The 27404-nt window shown below is 40.0% G+C and overlaps 1 protein-coding gene across 1 annotated transcript in view; it reads right to left on the minus strand.

The window, feature by feature from the left end:
- TPH2 (tryptophan hydroxylase 2) overlaps positions 1 to 20011 on the minus strand; it is a 50416-nt gene extending 30405 nt beyond the window's left edge. Inside the window, exons 1-7 of the mRNA XM_071423414.1 lie at positions 19655 to 20011; positions 16656 to 16808; positions 14285 to 14468; positions 14076 to 14176; positions 11180 to 11247; positions 4934 to 5130; positions 3025 to 3160 (exon numbers count right to left, since the gene is read on the minus strand). Coding sequence (XP_071279515.1) covers positions 3025 to 3160; positions 4934 to 5130; positions 11180 to 11247; positions 14076 to 14176; positions 14285 to 14468; positions 16656 to 16808; positions 19655 to 19759 — 944 coding nt within the window. The 5' untranslated portion in view covers positions 19760 to 20011. The remainder of the gene's footprint in view (positions 1 to 3024; positions 3161 to 4933; positions 5131 to 11179; positions 11248 to 14075; positions 14177 to 14284; positions 14469 to 16655; positions 16809 to 19654) is intronic.
- Between the last annotated feature and the right edge of the window lie 7393 nt (positions 20012 to 27404).

Here is a 27404-nt window from a genome sequence, read left to right on the forward strand (position 1 = left end):
CTGGCTCCAGGTAAGCACACTCATCTGCAGGCAGGTTTCTACAGCAACACCACTACTAATGACACCTGAGCTAGTGCCTACCTCTCTATTTTCCTGTGCTGAAGCCACAAGCCCCAGAAAGAAATAAGCAAAGATGACTTATTCCCAGTTCTGCACTGGGACACATGACCTTTGTTATGTCCACTCTTGCAGACAAAATGAGAACAGACAAAGCCTAATCCCATTAACTTGTCTCTCTTGGCAAGGGGAAAAGAATGAGGAGGCAGAAGATATTTCTCTCATGCCTTTAGTTTGTAGATTCTTCCATTAAAGCTATGCAAAGTAGTATTTTGAATGTGTAGTTACAAAGAGGGGAGCTTAAAGCAAAAAGAATATGAACAAAAAAAACCCAAAACCACAAAATCTCTCAGGCAGAAACATGAACCAGTATTTGGGACTGTCATTGGAGTCTTTTAGACTTCCCTGCCAGTCTGGCCCTTTATAGATAGTCTAAACAATATAATTCTTTGCTTAACTACCAAGGCTGATTCTTTTATTTTGTCTTATTCTGAAAATAATTAAGTTCCTTTAATTTATTCACACACATTGCTCAGAGAAAATAAGATTTTTGTAATGCACTTTTCACAGCAAAAGATTTTTCTTGAAGTAAATTAGTTAGTAAAGCAGAAGAAATCTACATAGCTCTGTGAATGTAGTAGAAACATAATTAAAATCAGGAAGAAATATGCTTTAAAATGCATATGGTAGTGATACAGATCAAACCAAATGAACTCTCTAATTTATATCTAGCTCTGTAGCCCGGGTGTTAAATCTGACAGAAAGCCCACTGAAGTCAAAGGGAGCCTTTTTACCTGGTTTATATCATTGAAATGCAACATTCACCAGCCAGGACCTGCAGCAAACCTCATTATGGCCCCATATATCAACCAGGAGATCTCAGGGAATTGCAGCTACTGCAGAAGATGAAGAGCTGTCCCCACTCAAGTCAATTTAGTTTTGCCATTGACTTAAAAAAGCACTAGGCTTTCACTCTACACTTCTGGTAACACTGTGTGTTCTATGTTATGTAAAGAAATGTAAACACATTTTAAAAAGGATTGTCAAAATTTTCTGATGGAGTTCCTGGTAGTCAGTACACATTACTCAACTAATGTGAACCAGTAGGTTAAGACTATAACCTGTATTTTTAAGTTCAGCCCAAATAAGGAATAAAAATCTTCATTCTAATTCAACTGTTATTATTACTCAGCAGCTTTCCAGACAGTATGACCAGAAAGGCTACTCAAGAAGCAGCTGCCATTGCTACTAAGGATCAGCTATGACCCCCTGCATAATTCTGAGTGTAAGCAGCATCCTGAAAATTGCAGGGCTCTCAAATACACAAATCAATGAACCAGAGAACATCAGGAAAAGGACAGACACATGTAATTGCTTCCTGGAAGATGTTATTCCCTTTATCCTGTTGGAGTTATGTACCTAAATCTCTTATCAGTAGATGAAAATGTTCTTCTAGTTTGTACTAAGTTAATAAATGTCATCATTCTTTTGCTGAACACTGGTACATGCTGCAGCCTGAAACACTGGCTTCCCACAGGAGAGGAAATCAGTGATGCAAAGCCTGGTACTTCCCTTGCATCATTTTTTTTTTAAATATCTACAGATATTTTTTAATAGACCTGAAGAAGTTCAGCCCTTCCTTCCATCCAAGCCCTCCTTTCAAAATTTTCCATTCTATCAATTTTCCTACAAATTTAAGAGATTTAAGTTCTAATTACAGAGGTTATAGAGGTGACTGAATTCCTTCAGGGATCACCAGCTCCTTTCCAAAAGAAACACGCACACAAAGCTAGCCTCAGAGCATTTCAGCAAGGCAAGTACTTCGCTGCGTTCAGATGCTGAGGAGAAAGATAGAGAAGTGTCTAACAGCACCATCTGGTGACTCCTGCCAGAATAAAGCTACCACATTTTTAGATACAGCTTAGTATGCAGTGCCATTAAACCTTTTATATTCCAAAATATTACTCCATGTTTTGGCAGTCAATTCATGAAATCAAACTTAGGCATGAGTCCAAATGTTTACAGGACTGGAGCTGAATATATATGTATTAATCCTTTGTGTAAATTTGGAAAAAATCAAACAAGTGGTCCAAGCAGATTAAATCACAGCTACAATCTCATGCTAACTGCCTGATGACTGATTCACTGCAAAAAATGTCACTCCTGTGGTTACAGGATCAGAAGATACCTTTGGTAAAACTACCTCCATATTATCTAAATGACAGGTACTGTTCTGCTAGTACTGCACAGAATACAACATATATAACACAAGACAAAAACCACAATCTCTTTGATCTTCTTTTTCCCCACTTTTAATCAAAAGACCATATACCAAAATATTTCATACTAACTTGCAATGTTCTGTTTTGGAAAAGCTGCAATGCTGTCCCATAAAAGTCATAATTAAAGTGTTTCTTATTTCTGTCATAATTTCCCTGTAACGTATCTAATATTCTCTCTTGATAAGAGAATAGTGCTCCATGTCTTGCTTGTGTTGTGTTATGGGAGAGAAATGAAGTTCAGCTGTGCAACCTCCTCCAAAGAAATAAAAATGGGAACACAGAAGATCAAATTAAAATTCTGAAAGCAGGGTTTTTTTCAAAATATTCAGGGTTTGGGTTTTTTTTTCACTACTTCTTTCTAGCTGTCCAGCAGAAAATAAAATTGTAGACACTTTTTAAAAATTTTTAGGTGAAAATTCAATTTTCCACTGAAATTTAATTTCAATAGTATCTCTGACCCATTATATAAATAACCCAGTTATTTAAGACGCTTGTAAAAAGTCAACAAAAAAGTCTTTGAATTAAATTCTGGCTCGCCAGTGTGAAGGATTTTGTCATCAACAGTGTAAGAAGAATTTCACATTTTGTAGAAAGGTACCTCTTTTCAATCTTGCCAGATTCAGCTGGTTCCTTTAAGAAGCCGGTGAGTGTATTTTGTCAGTGCTAGAGCAAAGGCAGCACTTACGGTTCGGGTGTGTAGAGGGGATCTGAGCCGTGCCGGATGTACTGCGTGCAGTGAAACACTCGGTAGGCTAAGCCAGCTAAAAAGTCACGGGGAGACAGGTATCCAGCAACCGGTCTCACTGTGAAGCCAGACCTCTCTGAAGGGAGAGAGAGAATAAAAGGCCACATTACATAGATCTCTGTATCACTTTCTGGTGACAGATCTGTTGTTAATTATTCTACCAGAAGCATGAAACAAAGAATCTTGATGATCACCACACATAATTTTCAATTATTTCATGCAAGAAGTATTTTGCATTGCTAGCATTTGTATAATGAAAACAGCTTGAGGTATTTCAAAGCTGGTGTGAATAGCTTTGTCTAGAAAAAAATGCTAAGATAGCATAAGTGATGTCCTTAAAATTTTAAGAACAAAAAATTATTGTCTGGTACCAAATGGGAGAGAAGTTTGCATATTGGAAAATATGCAAAATATGTTTAAAATCTAACAGAACAGAATAGGATTAAAACAAATCTGTCCTTATTTTTTACACATAAAATATTGTTTGTGTCAATAAAATACTGATTTTTATAGTTAAGATCCTCATTGAAATATTTAACAGTGTTCTTTTTTCAGATTAGTCCCAGAGTGAAACAGTTTCAGATTCAGTGACTTCAAAAAGTATGTTTCTCTCAAAAATTAATTCTTTATTCTTTAAAAGTTTTTACAGGACAATGTTTCAAATTTTTCTGCAACAGGTACTACAACCTGCTCTATGTAGTCTGAAAACATATTTCTGAAACAAGTGTGAGATTTTGAATTTCTAGCTAGGGAGAAAAAATCTGTACAATTTGGTATCATTCCTTAGCGACTGTAACACAATATATGAGAGATCCAGAAGGACACAATCAAATTCAAAGAATGATGAGTCAGGTATTAGCAAATGTAGGTTTTCACAGACAAGAATTATGGATGAAGTGCAGGCTGAGGAAAGCAAGTTTGTCGTTATAAATTCTTTATTTCCTTTAGCTTGTCCATGTATATATATTTGGATAAAATGCTTTGCTAATTATTCTTTTACCAGCACATAAGTTGGTTTATTTTTTTTTTCAAACACCTGCCTTTATAATATTTTAGTTCCTGAGTAAAATGTTTAAGAAACAAATATGTGTAGCTGAAGGGACCTTTGAGGAGAAATTAAACTCTTAAATTAACTCTTTGGTGGCTTTTCCTCCAGAGCTAAAAACATCCCCATGTCTACCACATTGTCTATATGGGATGCATTTCCATTACAAATTTACATTTACATTTACATTCCAATTTACAAATTAAAAATAAGAATTTATTTTTGAACTTAAATATATAATACACTGGTCCTTAAAAAATGAAAGAGAAGCACCACATCACCTACTGTGCCCAACACATCTTTTTCAACACACAAATAAAAGGATTAGCTTCAGGAGGTCTCGAGTGGTCAGGAAAGCTTCATATTCATCAGGCTACACAACAGTGTGCCAAACCTGCCCTCCTCTTTAAATTCAGTTATCTTGGCATTTGACTCCCCCTTTTTTCTGCCTGGATATTTGGGGGATGCCCAGTGCAGTTATCAGAAGCCCCCATCTGTCACTAACTCAGGTTTTCCTTTCCACCAAACTGAAGGGGTTTTGCCCTGTACAAGATAACATCACGCTTTTACATGTGCAGCTGATTAATTTCTCCCCATTTCATACTTGCAAATATCTACAAAAATTGTCTTGACTCCAAAAACTCTGCCACAGAGAGCACCAAAACCAGAATGATACTTCAGGCTAAACTGAAGGCCACTGACAGTGCTCTGTGTCTTTTCACTCAATGTGCTTTGTACTCCATACTAACAAAAAAAGTGTTTTCATGAAACAATATCTATTGATAAACCAAATATGAATCTTACCTTTAAGAAAAATAGAAACATCTTCCAACTGAGGCACATTATCTTCTCTGTATCCACAGTACTTGCTCAGCAGAGGAAAGTTTTTTAAATATTCACGACAAGCATGGGTGGGATAGAGTTTACTGAGTTCCCTAAATACCACCCCCCAAGTTTTAACTTCTTCAGCTGTGTACTCCACTCTTGGAATGGGTTGACCACTATTGGAAAAAAAAATACAAAATACATCCAAATACAAGCAGACTGTAGGCAGATTGTAAATAGCAATATTTCCACAAAAAGTATTATTTAAATAAAGGCAAATGACACTATTAAAACTATTTGAACTATTCTTAATTGACATCTTGGTGCTTCTTCCTTGGAATTATTTCTTGATGTTACGATGTACGTATTCTATCATTTCCTTAAGAATTGTTTCTCTCTCAGCAATCTTATTGCTTCTTAATCTTTGTACGTATCCTAGCAGAAAGATGAATTTCTTATATACCATGCTCCTATACCAGACTAATATTTCTGCACTTACTGCCACTGGTACCTTTGCAAGTGGATGGCTGTAGATCCTGATTCAGTCTAACATGTTGAGTGAGTAAGACCTTCAACAGACTGCATTCTCTATGCATTCTTTAAAATACATAATATTCACACAGCATCAAATGCTAGGTCAAGATTAGGCAATTACATAGATACTTAGAAATGTACAGATCCAATTTTAAAAATGTGTATTTATTGCTTAGACAGTTGCTTACATATGCAGATATGTTTGGAACCCTGAAATCGTGCAGGACTATGTTAGGAGGAAGCTCATCTCAGAGCCAGCAGCCCAGCCTAGGGGAAACTCTTAAATACATCTCTCCTTTTGTTTTGATTCTGCCTTGTTCTTCTGCCCCCTCTTGCTTGCACAGATTACAGACATTGGAAAGCAGGAGCCTTCCAGGATACCTGCAAATCTGACATCCAATATTTGCCTTGAGTAGCTACAGTTAATTCAAAACTGACTGACAGTGTGAACATTGCTAAGAGATCCTTCCAACTTGCACTGCCTTGTATTTAGCTGTAAGGAATTTCCCATTACATGGCCATGGGCCATCACCTCATGTCATTAATTGCCCCTTGAAATGCTTTGGTGTTCCTCTGGAATTAACATTCACAATCTAGAATGTGTAATCTCTGCAATCTGCCTTCTCCTCAGGCATCTTCTCTGGCACTGTAACATACAGATTGGCAGAGGGATTCACAGCATCCAGCTCCGCTCCATCAGTCCTTATCTTTCACTCTCCTGCCACAGGGCTGGCAACGTGGGCACTCCCAGCCCAGTGCTGCAGCTTCCCCAGCACCACAGACAGCTTCCCCAGCACCAGAGACAGCAGCTGAACAGGCACATCAGGCACGGGCAGCTCCATTGCAGCAGGAGAACCGCAGTGCTGGCCTCTTGTTGGCAGCTGCTGCGCAATTCATAATCCTGTCTCCACTGTATGAGGTAACAAGGAATAAGCCCTCATGTCACATTTGATTGCTGCTATGCAGTCCCTACATGCACAAGAGAGGATCATCTGCCCTACATTCATTGTGGTTGTCCCCTCATCTTTATTGAAAACTTACCATTTAATCCCCTTGCCTTTCATGATATCAAAGGATTTTGATCCCTGGCAGTTATCTGTCAGTCAAAGGCAACTTTGTATGAGGTGCTCGTACTTGGTAGAGACTGCTGAATATCCAATACATGCACTAGTTCCCTGTCAGCCACTTTTGCAGACATGACAAGAATTGCAACAGGTTTAGTGAAGTATTTCTCATCCACAGGAGCTGCACTGGGTCTGTGCCCATCCTGCAGTGGGAGAGAGTCCTTCAGGTCTGGTGTCTGTCTTCCCCCTTAACAGTTAATCAGCCTTAAGCCGCCTGCCGGCTCATGGCAAACATAGCATAGCTATTCTGAATTGTACTGTACATGACAGATACAAGCAGGCTGCTATTCCATGCATTTGCTTCTGCCAGAATACCCAGCCTCATCCCTTCTCCTTAGGCCTGACCTCTACTATGGTTACTACCGTATGGGTCAGCACTGGCACATCAAGCAGGAAGATATGTTTTACCAGGGGAAAAACTCATGTTTCTATCTAGCCCGTCACTAGAAAGGCATAAACACAATCAAGGATCTGAAGCTTACTCACTGCTCACTAAAAGGTTTATAACTTAGTTATTGTTCCAATTAATTCATTAGTACTGAAGTAAGGTTCACTGAACATTAATTCCTTAATAGGTTTCATGCCTAGGAGAGCTGATCTTATTTCCAGCTGGTCATGATACTGCTTTCTTTATAGAGAGAATCAAGGCAGCCAGGCTTGTGGGAGGATCTATGCATTTTTCCCTCACTCTGCAAACTTGATGTTTCTTACCTTCTTATTTCAACATGCAAGACCCACCTCGCACTCAAACATTTCAATAAATCATGGAAATGGCCAATCTGTATAGCCAGTTTCCTTGTGGTTAAGATGACTCTACAAACTAACCTAATCTGAATTTTTATTTCTCCTTATTAAAATAGGGTCTTTCCATTTTGCAACGGTCATGAGCTATCAACTCATATTATTAATTCCCTCTTAAGTATCGTATGTTTCCTACAGATTTAATTTTCACAACACTTTTTCAAACCCTAATCAGTCTCAAAGGACTAATTAGCAAGATTAATGCATTTTCACTCTCTTTAGGATAGAAGCTAAGTGAAGGAGGGAGGAATATGTTTTTTTATGGCTTTTTTGGTCCATTTGTTTCACACAGCTGATCTTCACTGCTGTTATCTATTAACATGTCTTTTCCCTTAACAGCCAGCTCCAGCAAACACCTGCTCCTTCAAGTTCACTTGGTAATGCTTTTCTCTCTCTCTCTTCGTTACAGACACCCCTTTATGTTCAAGCAAAGCAAAGTACCTACTGCTATAGGACAGTAGCAATTCATAAAAGAAATGCTGATCTGGGATTTTCAACTCAACTTTTTATGGAGCTAATTCCTTGCAGCCAGATCTCTGGGCTTTTTTAAGGAAACAACAGTGGGTTGTTGATTTCTTTACAATGCAAAATGAGAAGCAGAAACACATCAAGCCTCAGTAAGTGATTAGGAAAGTCACTTTCCTGGAAGACACTGAGAGATGTTTATCCCCAAGGAGGGCAGCCCTTGTAAAAGAGCTGTTCTTTTTGTGGAAATAAGTAAATAGTCATTAGACACCAGAAGAGAGTGTCACAAGACTTCGATGTAGTGTCAAGACACCTATAGTAACTCTCAGCTCCCCAGTGTGGGTAGCAGAAACAGCCCAGCTGTAGCAGCACAGCTTTCCCTGAGCTGATTTGCCTTTCCTCAGCATGGTTTGGGCGGTGCTGCAACAGGATACTGAGGTTGTGTCCCTGGGTTGTCTCTCCATGGATACCCAGAGACAGGCTGACTGTACAGACCAGCAGACACAGCACATCCCTAGGGGTAAGGATAACCAGCACAGGAGACCTCAAGTATGAATGAGATTTTGACACATGTTAGATAAGTGCCCTAAGCACTGGTCTCCCAGTTCTTCTGGCACCTGTCTAAGAGTATTGGAAGCCTCTTCTTTTCTTTGTTCTTATAATAATAGGACAAGTTTGCAATCTTTTAAAGTTTTGAAAAGATGAGTGGAATGAAGGAGTATATTTGACAAGTTTTGCTGAAGTACAAGATCTGGTCCTCAAATAACCTCTGGTTTGGATTGTGTCATTTTTGTAATGTGCCTGCAAAAATTTTCTTAAGCCTTCAAAATCTAAAGAAGGAAAATGTTTTCCTTTCCTTGATTTGTTTTATTTTCTGGAAATATGCAGGATTACTTTCTGTTATTTTGCAAAAAGGTGTTTCTCTTCTGGTTTCAGGGTGGAAAAAAAGGCCACACTTTGGAGCAAAAGACCAATTACTGCTTAGTAAACCAGCTGCATCTCCTTTCCAGCACTTAGGCAGCTGAGAGGGAGAAGGAAGGAAGATCTTACCAGCAAGTTAGCAGCTGTGAAATGCACAGCAGTACTACCACCATCATGGATAAATGGAGAGCTATCCCACTTACTGAAAGAGCCTAAGAGCACACACAACCTGCCCTCATCCACAGGTATCCACTTGACATTTCACACTGCAGTAAATGACAAGAAGCACTGACTTCACTGCAAGCATTAGACTAAAAGAAAGATAATAAATCAATCAGCTTTAAACAAACATTCTAACAAAAAAGCTATCTCAATTTACATTTGAAAGCTGGCTAGACTCAGGGCTTACCTGGGCAGCCTAGAGAGCTTCTCTACTAATAAACACCTGCCCCAGCAGGCAGCAGCTCAGTGTGCTGGATGGATGTCGTGAGCACCCAGCTAAACAAATACCACTGTGGGCAGAAAGAAAGGGGAAAGAACACTAGCACCTACACGTGTGTAAGACTGGTAATAGCTTAATGACTGCCTTGGGACAACAGTAGAGAAAAAATAAAATCAGAATTATATGGTCAAAAACAGACTTAATCCTTCTGTCCCCCCAGCCTCCTGCAGGCTGTATAATAGCCTTACACTGAAAAACCTTCAGAAATTCAGTTTGACTTGATTCCTGACAGGATGTGCCTCCTATAAGTGGGGAAAAAAATTGCACGTTTCATATTCTTAAACCACGTAGGTAGAAATCTCAAAGGAGAAAAAATGAAAAACCTAAAGAAGTGTAGAAAAGAAAATGGAAAAGAGCATGAAATTAATATGTTCTTTCCCTTGAGAATGAGGGTTTAAACCTGTTGCAAATAAAACCTAAAGTAGGATTAGAACTAGTTGAGTGCTCCTGTGACAAGAAAATTGCAACACAGTAGGTGTTTGTAGGTAGAACAGCAAGTTTCCTAACTTCCAGAGACTGTAGCAAATTGGAAATACTGACTTGAAATGGGGGAAAAAAAACAGAATGAGAAAACACTTGCAGTGTACTTGTGCAGACAAGCCACCAGCTTCTCTAACTACACAGAAATGTACTGACTAAATTCAAAGAAATTTAGAGCTATATTGGCAAAACCGATGAATGGCATTTTGCAGCATCCAGTAGAATCATAGAATGACAAAATTCTAAGGTTGGAAAAGACCTCTAAGATTGCCAAGTCCAACTGTTAACCCAATACTACTATGTTCACCACTAAACCTTGTCCCAAAATGCCACATCCAAACACGTTTTGAACACTTCCAGCGGTGGTAATCCCACCACTTCCCTGGGCAGCCTACTCCAATGCCCAACCACCCCTTCAATAAAAAAGTTTCCTAATAACCAGTCTAAACCCCTGTACAGCTTGATGCCATTTCCTCTCATCCTGTCACTTGTTATCTGAGAGAAGAGGCCAACCCCCACCTCACACAACCTTCTTACAGGCAGTTGTAGAGAGTAATAAGGTCTTCCTTGAACCTCCTTTTCTCCAGGCTAAACAACCACAGCTCCCTCAACCACTCCTCATCAGACCTGAGTTCCTGCCCCTTCACCATCTCTATTGCCATTCTCTGGACACACTCCAGCACCTCAATGTCCTTTTTACAGTGAGGGGCCCAAAACTGGACACAGGACTCAAGGTGTGGCTGCACCAGTGCTGAGTACACGGGGAGAATCACTGCCCTGGTCCTGCTGAACACACCATTTCTGATAAAGGCCAAGATGCCACTGGCCTTCTTGGCCCCCTGGGTACACTGCTGGCTCATGGTCAGATGCTGCTGACCAGCACCTCCAGATCCTTTTCCACTGAGCAGCTTTCAGCCAATTTTCTTCCAGCCTGCAGCACTGCAGGTTGTTGAAAGTGGCAGGACCTGGCACCTGGTTTGTTGAACCTCATGCAATTGGCCTCAGCCCAGTATAGTACTTGCATCAAAAGAAAATAATAATTTTTGGGTTTAGTGAGCTCTTCCAACTATGTAGGGATGCTAGATATGTGTGATTTAGCAGTGCATCAGCTTGTCAGTAAGGCATGCAAATATCTGTAAAATATTTTCCAAAGTTTAAGCAGCTGTGAATAAAATGCTACAAGAGAGAGTGCTTGCTTTTCAAATGCTTCACTTGCCTGTAGCTGTATCAAAAATGTAAGGGGATTCCAAGTATCAGGTTCGTAATTTATAGCCTACACTAAACTAGTCAAAGTTTAAAGGATGACTTTGTCTACTGTTAAACTTCATCCTACAGAATTAAGTAGAGCATGAATTCTAACTAGTCAGCAGCACAGGGAAGAATTATGCCAGTACTTACTATTTATAGCTCATGGCAACATCCACAAAGTACTTTCTTCTCTGTCGATAGACATTGTCTTTAAATCCCTTAAGCAAGGAAGAAGAGAGTAATTTACAAAAAGAACATAAAATTAGCTGTAAGAATTATAAAATAAATCATTGAAATGTTTCTTTAGTACTTAATTGCATTGTATTTTGATTTGCACTGTCTACTGGACTGCAAGAGAAAATAAGGATTTTTTTCTTTTTTTTTTCTTTCTTCACCAGAATTCCGCAAGAGTTCTTTCAAGAGAGCTTTGTGCATAAGTACAGTCATTCATTCAAGATGTTGAAAAGCAAAACTTTTTTCCTGTCATTTTATCTCACTCATGCTTTCTATGATCTGAACAGAGATTTATGCACAGGTGCATAGCACAATAACAACACACATGCTCTTTATAATCTTTCTTCACTAGAATCAAGCATCTAAAGATCATATGCAACTCATTTTGAAGATTCTTTTTTCAGCAGTTGCCATCTTAACCAACACACTGGGAACTGAACCATCAGCCCCCAGCACCAGTTTGAGTTACAAAGGGAGGTCTCTACCTCATGGACTGCAGTAGGTTCACACCTTTTCCACATTAAGAGCAAAAAGAGCTGTATAACACATACATGCTGACCAGTTACAGCTCTATCTATAAAATATAAAGATACTTCAGGTTTGGACTACAAGAAGAGTAAACTATTTTCAAAGTAGAACTGCCAACCCCTTGAAGATAAAAAAGGATTAGAGTTATCTATGTTACCCAGTTAGTAGCCCAGAAAGTGCATTTAAGATTCCCCCTGAAAATTAAAATGCTGAAAATTAAAATGTCTTTCTTCTTTAGTGCTTACATAGACATGCAAAACACCGAAACAAATTAAAAGATAACATTGCTTGATTTGAAATACTTGTATGAGCTTCCATAAAACTCAGGAGACATTTTACTGTCCCATAACCAAAGCTGTGCTGCTGGGACAGAGTATGGGAGGATTTCACAGGACTACAGAAAGCCTTCAAACCTCCACTCCTGCACAGAAAACTTCTTTGACTTGCAAAAAGTTGCTGTAATCTGGGGGAGCCTCCTTGTCTCCTTAATACCTATTGAGGCAAATGTTGAGTTACTCAGCTGAAGACCATTCAAGAGATCTGGAAAGTGATGGAAGACAGCACTGGGGACTTAAAAACCTGTCAAGTGTAATGAAACTGAGACTGAAATCATTAACCATTATGGAGTGGGTTAAGGCTAAGCTGTTGAAGTGGTGCTATCCTTACAGGTTCTGCAATGGGATAATTCTCTTTGGTCCCCTGGCACATACATGCCGCTGCTAAGGAACAGGGCAGGAAACTGGAGCAGCCTTTCAAAGGCCAGTCACAGATTTAAGGGTCTTACCCCATTTCTAACATCTTGCATGCTGCATAGGCTAACAAATGGTGTGTAAATTGTGTTTGTAAGAGTCCTCCCAAGTGTAAAATATATATTCATATAATGCAAATGTCTTTTTTTGTTTTCTGTAAAACTGAAGGCAAATTTTCAGCAGAGCGCTCAAGTATTTAATAAAGGTACCAGCTCAGAACATAAAACAGCACCTAATGGCCTGTCAGAGCCATAAACTCAAAGCTGGAATGAGCTGTCTCTACAACCTCTGTTTGAACCAAATTATGGTAAATGGTTGAAGATAATCAACAGTCTTTTCCTTTTGGAGAAAATGTGAATTAAATCCTAGTTTGTCATCAAAAAGTACATGGCATAAACCAGGATTCAGGAATGTGCTCCCTGACTATGGGCCCTCAGTATGGGAAGGGCTACCACATGATAGAGGAGGCTGAGAACCAGCAAGGTGATGATGATGATGATGATGATGATGATTGTGGCTGGTATGTGGACAGGTGACACCATGGCAGTGGGGCTGCCATGGATCTTGTGATGGTTTCCATTTGGCTTGTGTGCACAGGGGTGAGGATCTGTGCCTGAGCTCCCACCACAGCACAAAATGTGTGCAACAAAAAACTAAGGAAACTAACATCTACAGCTAGGGTTTAATCTGATTCTATTACAAGACAGTCTTATGGTCAGATATCTTATTTCACTGCCTACTTCCTTTTAGCTGGAAATTTCTGACAGTACCAGTTTAATCCAGCCTATTTTAGGAATTAATATAACTATCTATCACCAGTATCTTTCAGTCACGTCATTCAGAGGTAGAAACTTGGATTTTTAGAAGGGGAAAGTATTTTAACACAAATGCTTGCAATCATCTGCCATCTAAAGACTCAGAGGTTAAACATTTATAGCTATTAGCAAAAAGAAATAAAACAATAACAAACCCCTTTCTTCTGTCTTTTTCATTGAGCATTTGACACTACTACAGATACCATTTGTGCATGCAGGCTTGTCTCCTGCCACCAAAGTCAGGAGATTTTGAGAAACAATGAGAGACACCTTCCCTTTTGCTGCATTCACCAAAAACAGGAACATGTTTCTCTGGTTTATCTTGTAATTACTGCCTGAGTGTCAAATAATTCCTTCATAATTCTTTCTTCTCTATTGACAATAGCAATTCTTACCCAAGAACTACCTCTGGCAGAACTGAAGTTCATATTGATCTAAATTCTAAAGTTTGAAATCTTTCTATCAACAAATTACATCTTTTTTTTTTTTTTTTTTAATGCAAGCAGTACAAAAGGAGACATATTTGCTAAACAACGAATAAGTTTAGTGGAGCACCTGAATTTTGTGTATCTTTCTACAGAAAAGGAAAATGAATTCACTGAAACTACCAAAGAGAAACCAGTCCTCATCTTCTGAAAACAATCAGCAGTCAATAGGCTTTTTACTGGACTGGCAAATAACCCGACAAATCATCTACAGGCAATTTTGTGTTACACTTACGGGGTGATCAGCATCCAGCTCAGATCCATACATCAAAACTCTCTGAGAGCATTTGTCTAACTCAGAGATCTTCCTGGGGAACCAAGGGACACAATCGAGATCTGTAGGAGACAGAATGCACATTGAATGCACTGGAGAGTAAGATCATGGAGATACCTGTGCAAAACATCTGTCAGTGTCTAAACCAAGTGATACACAAACAGCCTTGCCTTCTTCATCAGTCCAGATGTTTTCCGGTGGATTGAGAGATACGATATTAGTTTGAAACTTGAGCAACTGGATCAGTTCATTAAATTCTTTCTTACTGCAGTCACAGTCCACAAAAATTTCCACCTCTGAATTCCTTCTCTTTGATTTTCGTGATTCAATATGAACCATACTCACGTGTTTTTCCTGTGGAAAGATGAAACAGCAGATGAACTACAGATATACAAAGAGCAATACTGGTGGCACATTCCTCAGGAAAGTTTTTCCAGTTATTAAAAGGCCTTTTTATTGAAAGTACTCCCTTTTTCTATTTACAGGATTAGTTAGTGACACATAATAAATATCAATGACAAAAAAAAAACTTACTTGGAAAGTAAAAATAAAATTATTATTTTTAATGAAGAAAACAAAGTAACAACTTCATTTTGTCCACAAAAACAATCTCTTACAGAGGACAGTATAACACTTTTTTAAATTTAATGCAAATTTTTATTTATCTTTGCTATAAATATTAAATTCTAATGCAATTTTAATTGGAAATTTGCATCATAATAATGTTAATTTAAATACAATTGAGTGTGCTTCTTTAAAAAGATGTTATTAAACATACTACTTGATGTACCTTACTCCATGAGGAAGAAAATATTTTTATGAGAATAGACACATATCAATCCTCACCTATCTACTATGCAATTATCAATAACAGGAAGTGTTAATAGCAATATAATTAAAATTAACTCAATTTCAATGTCCCCATCAAACACAAATCATGCAACAAACATCACAGAGTAAATGCTTCTAGCATGAAAATTTTCCTATGGGATCTCTCTCCCACCACAACTACTGGTCTGCCAAGGGTATCATGCAGAGACAGATAACCATAATGTGCCATGGCTGACCTGATCTAGAGTGACAGCCTTGCTTCAAAACAGGAGGTTGGATTAGATGGCTGTTCTTAACGTGACTGACCTCCTACAGACTCTGATTTTTCCTTTTCCTTGCTAGACAGAAACTATGCGTTACTTTCCACAACTATTCTTGCATTTACTCAGTGAAGCCAATAAAACATTTGTTGACTATCCAAATTGGAAGAAATTCATGTCTGTATTTCCAAATGCCTGCTGTATTTTACATAAATGTCCATTGCAGGTGGAGGTGTCCTCTGGCAGAGCTAACCAGCAGTGTCTGTTTTTACACTTCTGGATATACAGACATAGTTCTTTCACTAGCATGTTCCATAAATGTGTATGCAGTGGAGCAATCCAATCACATAACAAATCCAATTTTGTTTTCCCTAAGTTAAGTTGAGAACAAAACCCTGCACTCCCTCCTGCAATACTGAAATCGTTAAGTGACTACATGGATGGGGGTGGAGATCCCTGCCACATCTTCCAGAGTACATTCTATGCTTATTCCCAGGAAGGGGTTTAAGCAGATGCTTAAATCCAGAATTTCAGCTATGAACCCATACCAGCATTTTAGCCAGAGCTGCACCGGACACTTGACCCTTAGAGAACAGCTGCATTGAAAACACAACTCCTACTGCAACTTCTGTTCACTCACTTAGGTTTCCCCTCTTTTTGTCAAACACCCTGCTTCCTGGCAGGCTCCCTCCTGTGGGTCAGACTCACCTCTTTTTCTTGGCTGGAGAATCTACGTGTCTAGCCTACACCAGCCTTGGGAATCTGTCCCCAGAGCCAGCCTCTGTGAGTGAGGGCTGGTAGCACCCAGTGGTCCCACACTTACATGCCTCTGATGGTTTGGTCTGAGAGGCAGGCTCCAAGCCACCTCCTAACTTTCTCTCCACTGCACAGACTGAACAACTTAAGACTTTTATCATGCTCAGACACACCTCCAAGCTTTCTGACCAGGAGCCTGACTGACAAGCACTGATTGCATGGAGATGTATGTGGGAACCAATACCCCACAATTTGCATCCCAGTTAGACACATAAAACCCTGACCCTGCAAACACTTAAAGGTCTCTCTAATTTCAAGACCAAGCAAGGCTGCCACCAGCATCACCTGATTGTATTAGATTCCAAACTGCTCTCTGAAAGTGTCTCCTTTCATTGTGGCCTGCACAGACAATTTCAAATCTAATTTACAGTGCTGAGAATCACGTCAGAAACCTAAAGTGAACCACGTGAAAATCAGCATCACTGTCAAATTTTATTTCAGAAAATCCTTCACAAGCCCAAAATGCTTTGTTCAATGATCCATAAAATTTTAAGTTACTTTTATTCAGTTCTGCAGAGCGAGTGTATCTGCACTCTATTCCTCCTGCCACGGTCCATTAGATTGATATCAACAAAGAGCCTGACCTCAGTAGCTGTCCTCAGTCTAGCCAGCATAAATGATTTGTGAGCGTTACCTGGAAGAGTCTGAGAGCTTTCACCAATCCACCAACTTCATTTTTCAAGGAAAACACCACAGCTGTCTTTCCACCTTCAGATGCAGATTCACCTTTCCCATTTCCCTTATTCCCTTTCTTCTCCTCATTTTTCCCGGAACTCGATCTGTTTAGCTACAAACAGATAAAAAACACGGTCATCTCAGATGAAAATAGGCAAGAGAAATTTCCCACAAGAGAAATTTTTGTTTGAAAATAGCCGAACAGAACTCATCCCGGCTTCATTTGAAAGAAAAGGTTGTGTGTTTACTTGAAATCAGAATCACAGGTTAAAGGCAGCTGCTAGAGAAGATTGTATAAGAGGCCACACAAAAAATTTTTAAAAAGCCTAAGAAAAAGCATAAATGGGATGCATATATGATGGCATTATTTGGACAGTGCTATCATTAGAAGTAAATGTGAAGCAAATGGGGACAGTCTGAATTACTGGCAAAGCCTGCAGATCAGTTATTGAAACCTGAACATTGCTGCAAAATTACAGGGATGCTATCCTAACATGTACCAGTCAATTTATGAAGATGTGCACTGGTCTGTATTTTTGTATTGACCATTGTTACATTTAAAGCCAAAATTTTACGTTCTCTGTCATAGTACAATTAATGTTATCATGTAATGCAATTCAACCCGAGAAAAGAAAACCTCTGCTGATTATACAAACGATAACAGAAATGCTTAGACTGCAACACAGACTACCAGGTTGGAAGGGACCTCAAGGATTATCTGGTCCAATTTTTCTTGGCAAAAGCATGGTCTAGTCAAGATGACCCTTGCCACACCACATCTTATAACTGTCCAGTGCTGGGGAATCCATTGCTTCTCTCAAGAGATTATTCCAATGGCTGATTGTTCTCATTGTGAAAAACTTCACACCCCACAGAGGATGAGTTAGCTGAGGAACTCAAAAAATACAGAAAATTGCAACATCCTTGGCCACTCTTACATTCTTAGAATTTGTGAGTCCAAGACTGTTTTAAGCAAAATTTCAGTCATCATTTTCCCAAAAATGTTATTTTATCAGCTTAAATCTTGTTGAAATTCCAACAGTACAGACTTTATAGACAATTTTTATAACATTGACCATGATTTTCAAAAAGCACCCTGCATTTTCCAATACTTAGGCTGTTACTCCTGAAGAAATTAAGTCTCCAGTGAGATGCTAACTGCTTTGTTATAATCCATAAAAAATGTGCAGATATACATTAAAAACATGTACTATTTCAATGTTTCAAATGGATTAAACTCTATTTTGGTAAATTCTAAAGCAGCTTACAGAAAATAACCAGAAAATTCAGCTTTTTAAACAGATCTTTAACACTCTTTACATGGCACAGGTGAAATCAGCCACATTTAATGGCACATTAAGTCAGCCACAGGACATGCTAAGTCCCTGTGGTCTTTTCTCACCATTTAATAGAGCACAAGGAAACAATCTGGAAAGCCAATTTGTCTGCAGAATGATATATGAATGGTTTCACACATGTTTATTTTTTGGCAATTGAACTTATATGAGTCTACTCCTACCTGATATAATAGGAAGGTTGCCCAGGGATACTTTATGGGGAAGATCATTTTTGTTTTAACTTCAGTAATATCTAGGATTTGGATAAATTCTTTTCACATATATCAAGCACACAACCTCCAGATGAAGTGGCAGAGGTGCTGCTTTTACAGCATCTGTGGTTTTTCCAGAACCCCAATACTGTCAGTTCCTCTGGAAAACAAAGGCACTCAGCACTTTCCAAGCCCGTCACAGGTTCCCTAATACTCTCAAGAGAGCATTACCCAAAGTGATGACTGCAAGACCCTCTCAAGAATTTGAAAACTAAAATGAACACCTATTTGTTATGAGCCCAGTAGAAGAGGATGAACTTGAATTTTATTAGCCATGTTCATTAGTACACTTTTAGTACACTTCACAATTAAACAATGCCTAGCAGACCAACTTTCCTAATGAAAATTAATTATCCGGAGCAAGTGGAAGTCCTCAGGAAAAGAAGTCATTTACAGTACAACTCAGTGAAGAAAGTAACTCAAACATAAATATAGCAAAACAGATTTATTCCTTTTAATTCAATGATTTTAATAGAAGCTGAACATGTAGAAATAGGGATATTTCACATTTTACTATGGAGCGTAGGCCAATTTTAAACTGGTACAAACCCCTGTATTCTGCTGGTTTTACCCAAGTGATAAAAATCTTCATCTGTTGCAAAATTTTATTGGAGTCTCAGTCTTTATAATCCTAAATATTTCATGTATTCAGAGCAGGTTGCTTTATTTAATCACACATACGTTTACCTGTTAGCATACAGAAGTTTGTCCCATGCTTGAAACCACCCAAGCACCTGCTGCACCCATGTCATCACCTTGCAGAGAACCCTTTCCATCTCCTGACACGGTGGTTCCATCTCACACAGTGCCCTGGCACGGCGTCCCCACGTGTCCTTGCACCCCTGCCCGTCGGCAGAAGCCGGAACACAGCAGCAAATCCACCGGCACCAACGCAGCGTGGGTGCACGGCATTTGCGTCTTGCCAAAAATGCTTTACAGATCGTGCTGAGCGCCTTACGAGCGCCCTGAAAAGGCAGTCCCTGCTGATGTGTACAGCCCGCTGGACTAACCAAGGGCTTTCAAAAATCCAAGCATTTAAAACCATCTGAGCTGGACCCGATGCTTTTTTCTATTATTCCACTACAGCAATAAAATACATTTCTGCAGTAAGGTTTCTATTGCTTATAAAACTTTTTCTGTTACTTATGACACTTTTAAGGCAACGTTTTGAACGGGGCCCGATTCGACAGCAAAGTTAGTTTCACGGGCCCCTGCAGCTGCCGAGAGACCGCTGACCTGTCCGTGAAGCGAGGGGCACGCACGGCTGCCCAGCAGCGGCCCCGGCGGAACGCGACCCCGCGGCGGAACCCGGCCCCGCGGCGGCCCGCCCTGCCCGTCCCGGCACTTACGGTGAGGCTGCCGGCGGCGGGCCGCTCCTCCGGCAGGGCCGAGTCCAGGGAGAAGCCCCGGCGCGCCCAGTACTTGCTGGAGAACATCATCATGGCGGGCTGCATGGGGCCGGCGGCGGCGGGGGCAGCGCCGCGCTCTGCCCGCCTCGCCGCGCCCGCTGCCTTTATACGCCCCCGCCGGGCTGATGGAAGCACGATATGGGGACACCCGTCTCCGGGTGACGAGAGCCGCCGGCAGGCGGACGCCCACGGTCCCCGCTCACCTCAGCAGCCGGGGCGGGACGGGACAGCGCAGCGCGGGGAGCGACCCCGCCGCCTCACGCCGGCAGCAGCCCCGGGCAGGTCCCGCTGGGAGCGGCTGTCCCCACCCAGCCTGGGGCTGCTCCTGGCGGCTCCTTCGCCCTCCCCTCACACCTGCGCCTACCGCGGGCCGAGCCGGGCACGTCCGGGCCGGCCTGTGCCTCCGCCGCGGCACCAAGGCACGGCACGGCAGGGCTCAGGGCCCCGGGAGCAACAGGCTCGAGAGCGTGGGGACAGCACGGCAGAGAACTGCAGGAGCTGAGCTTCAGCACAGGGGAGTTGTGCAGAGATAGCCAGAAATGCTCTGATGTAGAAATCCATCTCTCTCCCTTTAAGTGAGCAGAAGGCAACTGCTGAAACTATAACTTGACTGCAGGGTTAAAGGAACACCATCTCCCAAATTTACCTGCGAAATTTAGGATTTCTAAGTTCTCTTTCGTTGTAACATTCATTTTGTGACGTGCCACCGTCACCTGCCATCCCAGCTCCTCCTCATTTCTTTCATCTTCCAAAACCTCTCCACAACATCCTTAGAATACATAGGTTACCTGACAGCACATCTGAATTGGGAGCGCTATGTCAGTTTCCCTCAAATACCTACTCAGTTTTCTCCGTTCCAACATGCCAGGCAGGAGAAACTAACCACTTCCCCTTGAAAAGCACCATCGGTGACTCGCCCTGAGCCTCCCAAAAGAGAGGCAAACTAGCTGAGTGCAACAGCTGGCTGCACATGGCCACACGTATTATTAGCTCAGTCTCATATCCTAAGTTATCAAGAGATGTTCCTTGTCCTGTTTTCTCATTACTTTTGATTATAGGAAAGCAAGCTGGTGTCTTTGGACTTTGATATTCCTATCTGCTCTGCATGAGATACACAGACACGGTTCCTGCAGTTGAACAATTTATGAGGGAGGTTGCTTAGCACTTTCTGAATGCTCCAGTGACAAAACCAAACATGACTGGGCTGCCTTTCCACCTACAGGCAGGACAGAGCATGATTTTATCTGGTGTTAGATCCTGGCTCTGCAGCTGGGACATCATACGAATTAATGACCCTACTGCTCTGGAGCCTTGTTATTGTTGCCCCTCCATGCAGTAACCAGAGCACAGCAAAGGTTTTGTCCCTCATAACCTCTTCAGCAAGACTCCTGAATGCAAAACAAACAATTGTGCATTCTATCAGCCGGTGTTAATAACAGGTAGGAGGACTCCAGTACTTCAGCTGTTTCACCTATGCTGTCTGCCCATGTGTTCCACAGGGAGATTCTTCTCCCTAGAACGGAGTTCTCCTTTGGCAATTTGTATTTTGTAGGTGGACTTTGCCATATCAGAACCAGATCAAAAGACATTTATGGACTGGAAAGGTTTATTTCTTCTTTGTTCTAGCTGCTGTACAGAACTGGTATATGGCTCTGGGAATGTTGCTAAACTACAAATCTTGTTGAGAGCTCAACTTACTTTTCTACAGTTTACAGTGCTGTATATTTAGACTAAGTAAATTCTTAAAATTACTGACCAAAAAATTAGAAGTTCATCAAAGCAACTCTTCAAAAGTACCTGATCTAGAGCATGTCAGAGTGTCACTCAGCAATGCTATTTCATCTTGGGAAACAGAGTTAATGTTGACAGTAAGAAATGGATAAGCTTACTCTTGTTACTGAAAGGTACCTCATCACCTATAATCAGAATTCAGAAACTGCAAGGTCCTCTTGACTTTACACACACTTTTTTTTTCCTCTCATGAGATAGCAGAGTCACTGTTGCCTGAAGTCCTCAGCTATGCACTTTTTAAGCTTAAAAATTTGCAGAATTCTCAAGTGAAAATTGAAATCTAAAGAAAATCTGTGAGATGTTTTCAATGTTTGAGTCATTTTATCCCCAGTTCAGGGGGATATCAACTGCCATATTTCAGCATATTTTCCTTAAAAATATCTGTAACATTTACCATAGCTTGATTTAACTGGAGGGTGAAATTAACAGGGCAGAGCAGCTAGTATTGGCCAAAAAACTATTCAAATTTAGCCCTGGCTCTCCCAGATCACCAAGTCTTTGTCTCAAGGCACACTACAGCAGGAAAAAGAACTCTCAAGTCATCATGGGGCAGGACAGAGAAAGAAACAAAGTTATGAAAGGTATCAAAAAAGCATAGAGAAAGATGGCCTCCACAAGGATCTAAAATGTAACCACCATTATTCACTGTCAGGTCAAAAAGGCAGGGCAGAGAACAGATGTGCTAATTATTAATGTAAGAGATGTTGACACAAGCAGAAAATAGAAGTCCCAATACCTTTTCAAATCACAATTTTGTTGGTAAAACAAGGACTTTATGAAACAACTGACAAGTGGACTAACCAAAGGAGCTTTTTCAACAAAGAAAGATGTTCAATCTCTTTCTGTTTATAGAGATACACACACACACTCTCCTAAGTCCAATTCTCTGAGCAATCTAGCTGAAAAATCTATGATGACAATGTACACTTAATTTTTAAGTCACGAAGATATGGATTTTCAAGCAACCATCAAAACCATCCTCTTTTAACGCTGAGGGGATTTTAACCAACTAACAACCATTGGGCAAGGATATCTACTAAAAGATAAACTGGCTAGGAAGACCTGGGAACACAGATGATATAATGAACATGAAGCAAATTCACAATTTTCAGCAAAAGAAAGGTTCTAAGAAAAAGGCAGAAACTATTTCAGGAGAAAAAAGAAAAAGGATTTCAATAAATTCAGTTATTACAAGAGCAAAGAAGAGGGAACCTAGAGCAGAAGAGGGAACCTAGAGCAGAAGGACAGTTCTTTCCCTGTTCCAGTGAAAACATAGTTTAATCAGGAAACTATTTCATTACAGAGGAAGTGCTGTCTTCTACTACACTTTTACTAGTAGTAGCATAAGTCCTTAGTTCATCATTAGCTTCAATTCAGAAGAGGAGCTTATAGGAGATGCAAACAAGGACCAAGCCACCAAATACAGGTAGAATAGCACATAGATGAAAGCTGTGGTACAAATTTCCAAGTCATTAATATAGGACATCAAAAGCAACTTTAAAAAAAAAATTACTGCAGCAACAGCTATAAGTGAACTATCAGACTAGTGAACACAAGGAAAGGACAAAACAAAGAAAGCCCTTAAAATTAGCTAGGTATTAGGTATTCAAGGTACTTTTTTTACATCAGTCTTTGTTAAAGAATCAACTGTGACCAGATGTCTATCATAACTAATAGCAAGGGCAGAGAGATAAGCTCTTTGCTTTTAACAACATGAAACAATGTTGAAGAATACTCATGATGAGTCTGATCATAGCAACTGAGAGCACAGAAACCACTTACAGAGGAGACTCATTAAACCTCTGCCATCAATAACTGTTTTAAGAACTATGGCGAAGAACAAGTGACAAAAGACTGGGAAAAGGCCAAAATTATGTCAATCTCCAAGAAGATAATGGGGAGGAAGAAGGGCTGAAGAATTACAGACCAGTCTAATTTCATTTGTTTGAGAAAACAGAAGTACCAAAATTATTTGTAACGATCCAGGAGATAACAGATGATTAAACAGTCAGGACAGATTTGCTGAGAACAAATTGAGTCAAGTAAATTTCATTTCCTCTTATGACAGTCCTGTAGACCAAGGCAAAACAATGCACATCATTCATCTTGATGGTAGTACAGCATTTGAAATAATTTCTCATAACATTCTCACAGGAGAGATAAGGAAAACAGGTGCAGATGAAAGTAACAAATCATACAAAGGGGTGGGTTCAGTTAAATGGAAGGGTGCAGAGAACAGAGAGAGAGCCTCAAGTATCTACCTTCACACCTAAACTATTTAGTAGAAGATTTACATGAGCACTTAGAGCCCAGCTGTAAATTCCCAGACTGTACCTACCTCAGAAATGCTGTAATGGTTACAAAATTTAAACTGATGCTGGGGCAGAGGGCTGCTTGCAGATAAGCAGCTGCACAATCACCAGGGAAGGCTGACCTCATGTGAGGGAAGTCAGAAGTTACAGAAAGGCTCCAGCTGCATGCAATCACTCTATCTGCACTGGAAATCCACAAACACCTGAAACTTGTTTGCATGATAGAGTGCAGAATCTCCAAAGGTATCCTGCAAATGGATTAGACAGGCATCTAGCACAAGAGATACCTTCCAACAGGAGATACTGTAGCTAGTCAATTATTGACAAGTTTTAAAAAATGCCTTCCAATATGACAAATCTGGAATTTTAATAAACTTGTTGTATGCATATATGCAGGCATTCACCACATGATGAAAAAACATGGTATGATTGATCTGGCTAAGATAATTTCGACCTGAAATTTATCAGCTCCTTTATGTTGTTCACCATATGCTGCACAAGTTAATCACAATGGCATGAAAGGTGCAGCAGCCCAGGGCAGAGCACTAAGAGCTGGGATTGCAAGTTTTGGTCACAATAGTAGTACTGTTTGTTGCTTGAGGAATTATTATGTCTCTGAACCCAATATTTTGAACTTTAAAGACTTTCTTGGTCTCCTGCATCACTTACTGGAGCAGTAAAACCAGAGGAGTGTGTAGAAGTTCTCCAAGACCAATGCCCAAAAGGTAGCATGTACTGTTGGAACCTAAAGGTCATCTGGACCAATTCACACACCGAGAGTGCTTTGGAAAAAATCTAGTGTTGCATCTCACTGAGTTTTGGCAAGCAAAACAGAACATCTCCACACCAGTTGTATGTAACACGACTATTTTTTGCACCAGATCTGGATGGGTGCTTAAAAAGTGTCCTCTTCAATATAGCAAGGAATTTTTCCTAACATGATCTCACTCATCATCAAGAATCATCACACCAAAGGGGTCAGGCCGGGATGGAGTTCACTCTCCTCATGGCAGCCTGTATGGCGATGTGTTTGGTTTGTGCCTGGGTCAGTGTTGGTAACACAGCACAGTGCTGAGGTTCTCTGGCTGCTTCCCAGGGGTGGGCACGAACCCCAGAGTAGTCACAGCCAGGACAGCTGACCCAAAGGCACATTCCATACCACATGCCATTGTGCTCTGTAATAAAAGCTCAGGGAAAGCAGGAGGAAGCAGGTCATGGCAATTTCATTGATGAGCATGGCCTTTATCTTTCCAAGGAACCTGTGGTGAGATCTTGCTCTCCAGGAGGTGCACCAACACCTGCCTGCTGATGGCCAGTAGTGCATGAAATCCTCTTTGTGCTTTCCTTGTGGGAGAAGCATTTGCTTTTCCTGTTACACTCTCATTGCCTCAGTCCATGAGCCTTCCTGCCTTCCTTTTCTCTTCTCCCCATCCCATGGAAGAGGGGACAAGGCAAGGGGCTGGGTGAGTGCATGGCTGCTGGCCAGGGTCAGCTGCAACACTCTGAGAGGACACAAGTGACCACCTTCTGCTGAACTGCTCTAGCCTGGGCAGCAGTTTCAGCCCTGCACACTGGGCCCTGCAGGGGTTGGTTAATAACAAGAAACACCTGCAGAAACAGTCTAAGAGCTAATGTTAAGGTAGGGTATGAGGCATGAGCATGTATAATCAAAATATATACTATAATTGAATTCTTTCAAAAAAGAACCCCATCTAGAATAATGGAAGAATGGAATGAATAGAATTCATCTATTTGAATTACACAGAAAGTTTGAAATATATATTTGATTCAACTGTGAAATTGATTTTGGATGAGGTAAAAATTGACATCCTACAATATATCTTTTGTTTTCAATTCATCAGAAAAATTCAATTTGGGCCAAAGATATTGTGATTTAACATGAAAAAATAGCACATTCTCTAAAAATGTTTAAGAATAAAATCCTCAGTTGAATGAAAATTTAAATTCACGCTTAGTTTATACAAGGCCTGCATTGCAATAATATCACTTAATTGAATAGCACATTTTGAAGTCCCACTAAACATGAAGCACAACTTATCTTTTAACACCATAAAAAAACCCCAAAACCATTTGAAAGCTTCTTTAAATGAAATATAGTATCACACATATATGAAATCTGTCTGTTAAGTGCTCAGTCATGTATCTGTGTCTCATCACTTATCAGTGCTCACATACAAAGCTCATGGTCACGCCAACTACCAAGCTAGATAGAACCAAGGGTTAGGATTTCCAGCTTTAATCTCAGACACCATAGAGCAGCTCATGGAATTTTTCTTGTAAAACAAGCACTGACTTCTGTCACCATGCTTCTTTCACACAGAGATGGCACCGGTCACTGAACAAATACTCAGAAAAAAAAAAAAATTTGAAAAATATATTTTAAGATATTTAGCCAGCCACAGGTAAAACTTTTATCAGTCACTCTTCTGCAGCCCAAACTTCAGTTTTAAGTTGCATCAGTGCAATTACTAAAATTGAGTCAGAGGAACATTTAACACATAAGCAAATTATTAATCCTTACTCAACTTAATTGCTTTTTCCCAGTTATATTTGTAACATGAATCAATTCACAGATGCACTTTTAAAACATTGCTAACCTCTTCAGCATTGTCATCTCTGCTGTCCAACAGGGAATGTTTTGAGGAAAACATAGCTTCCACCTACAGAAATTCACCTCCATACTTGGTATGGCTTCATTAGCATCACAGTAGTATGCATAAATCATGCTAGTGATACCAAAACTAGTTCATAATCCAAATTCTCAATGCTAAATTATTTAAAATAAAATCCTTTTTTCAAGTTAGGCAACTTTCTTGTAATAAAAAATGATTTAGACAAGTGAGGAACAAGTGCCTCACATATTTTGAACAAAAATATTATCTCAACAAGTTGAAGAACACTTACAGGTTTCCGAAAAGTTTCAACAGTGGAGCTTTAATTTGGCGTTCAAGAATGTATTTGAAAGTAATGAGGAAACCAGTTCCTCACTGTTTGGCTGACTGGGGCCAAGGAATTTTGTCAAGTAATGTGTAAGGAAGAACTAAAGAGAATAATTAATGAGGCACCATAAGCATTTTAAAACTATCCACTAGAAAAAATTAAAGGTTTTAAGAAAAATCTTGTTAGCAACAAAACTAGGCTCTGTTGAACACTAACACCTTAATTTGAATTAAACTACAGATCAAAACAAAACCATTGCTAATACAATGTATTAGCAATGGTTTTGTTTTGATCTGTAGCTAAATTATCACAGTGTTTCTACATCTGATTCTCAAAGCAATCAGGACCTGTTGTAACATATTTATAGCCTTGAATTCCTTATGAAGATTACCTGCAACAACCAAAACAAAACCTCCAAACCCAACACAGGATTGAAGGCCACTGGTTACAACATTCCCTGGGTGCCAACACAGTTACTAGCTGAACAGGACAGGCACTATTCAATGTAACTGAAGCTTTAAGTGATAACTGTGGGTAACTTAGGATCATCTTTTTATAGTTTTTAACTTCCCAGTATCAAAACCATTTCATAAACATTCACATTAGTCCAAATTTCCAAGAAATTT

This window comes from Agelaius tricolor, unplaced genomic scaffold (assembly GCF_023055355.1).
Source record: "Agelaius tricolor isolate 1412-34295 unplaced genomic scaffold, bAgeTri1.0.p SCAF_3, whole genome shotgun sequence".
Classification (NCBI taxonomy): Eukaryota; Metazoa; Chordata; class Aves; order Passeriformes; family Icteridae; genus Agelaius; species Agelaius tricolor.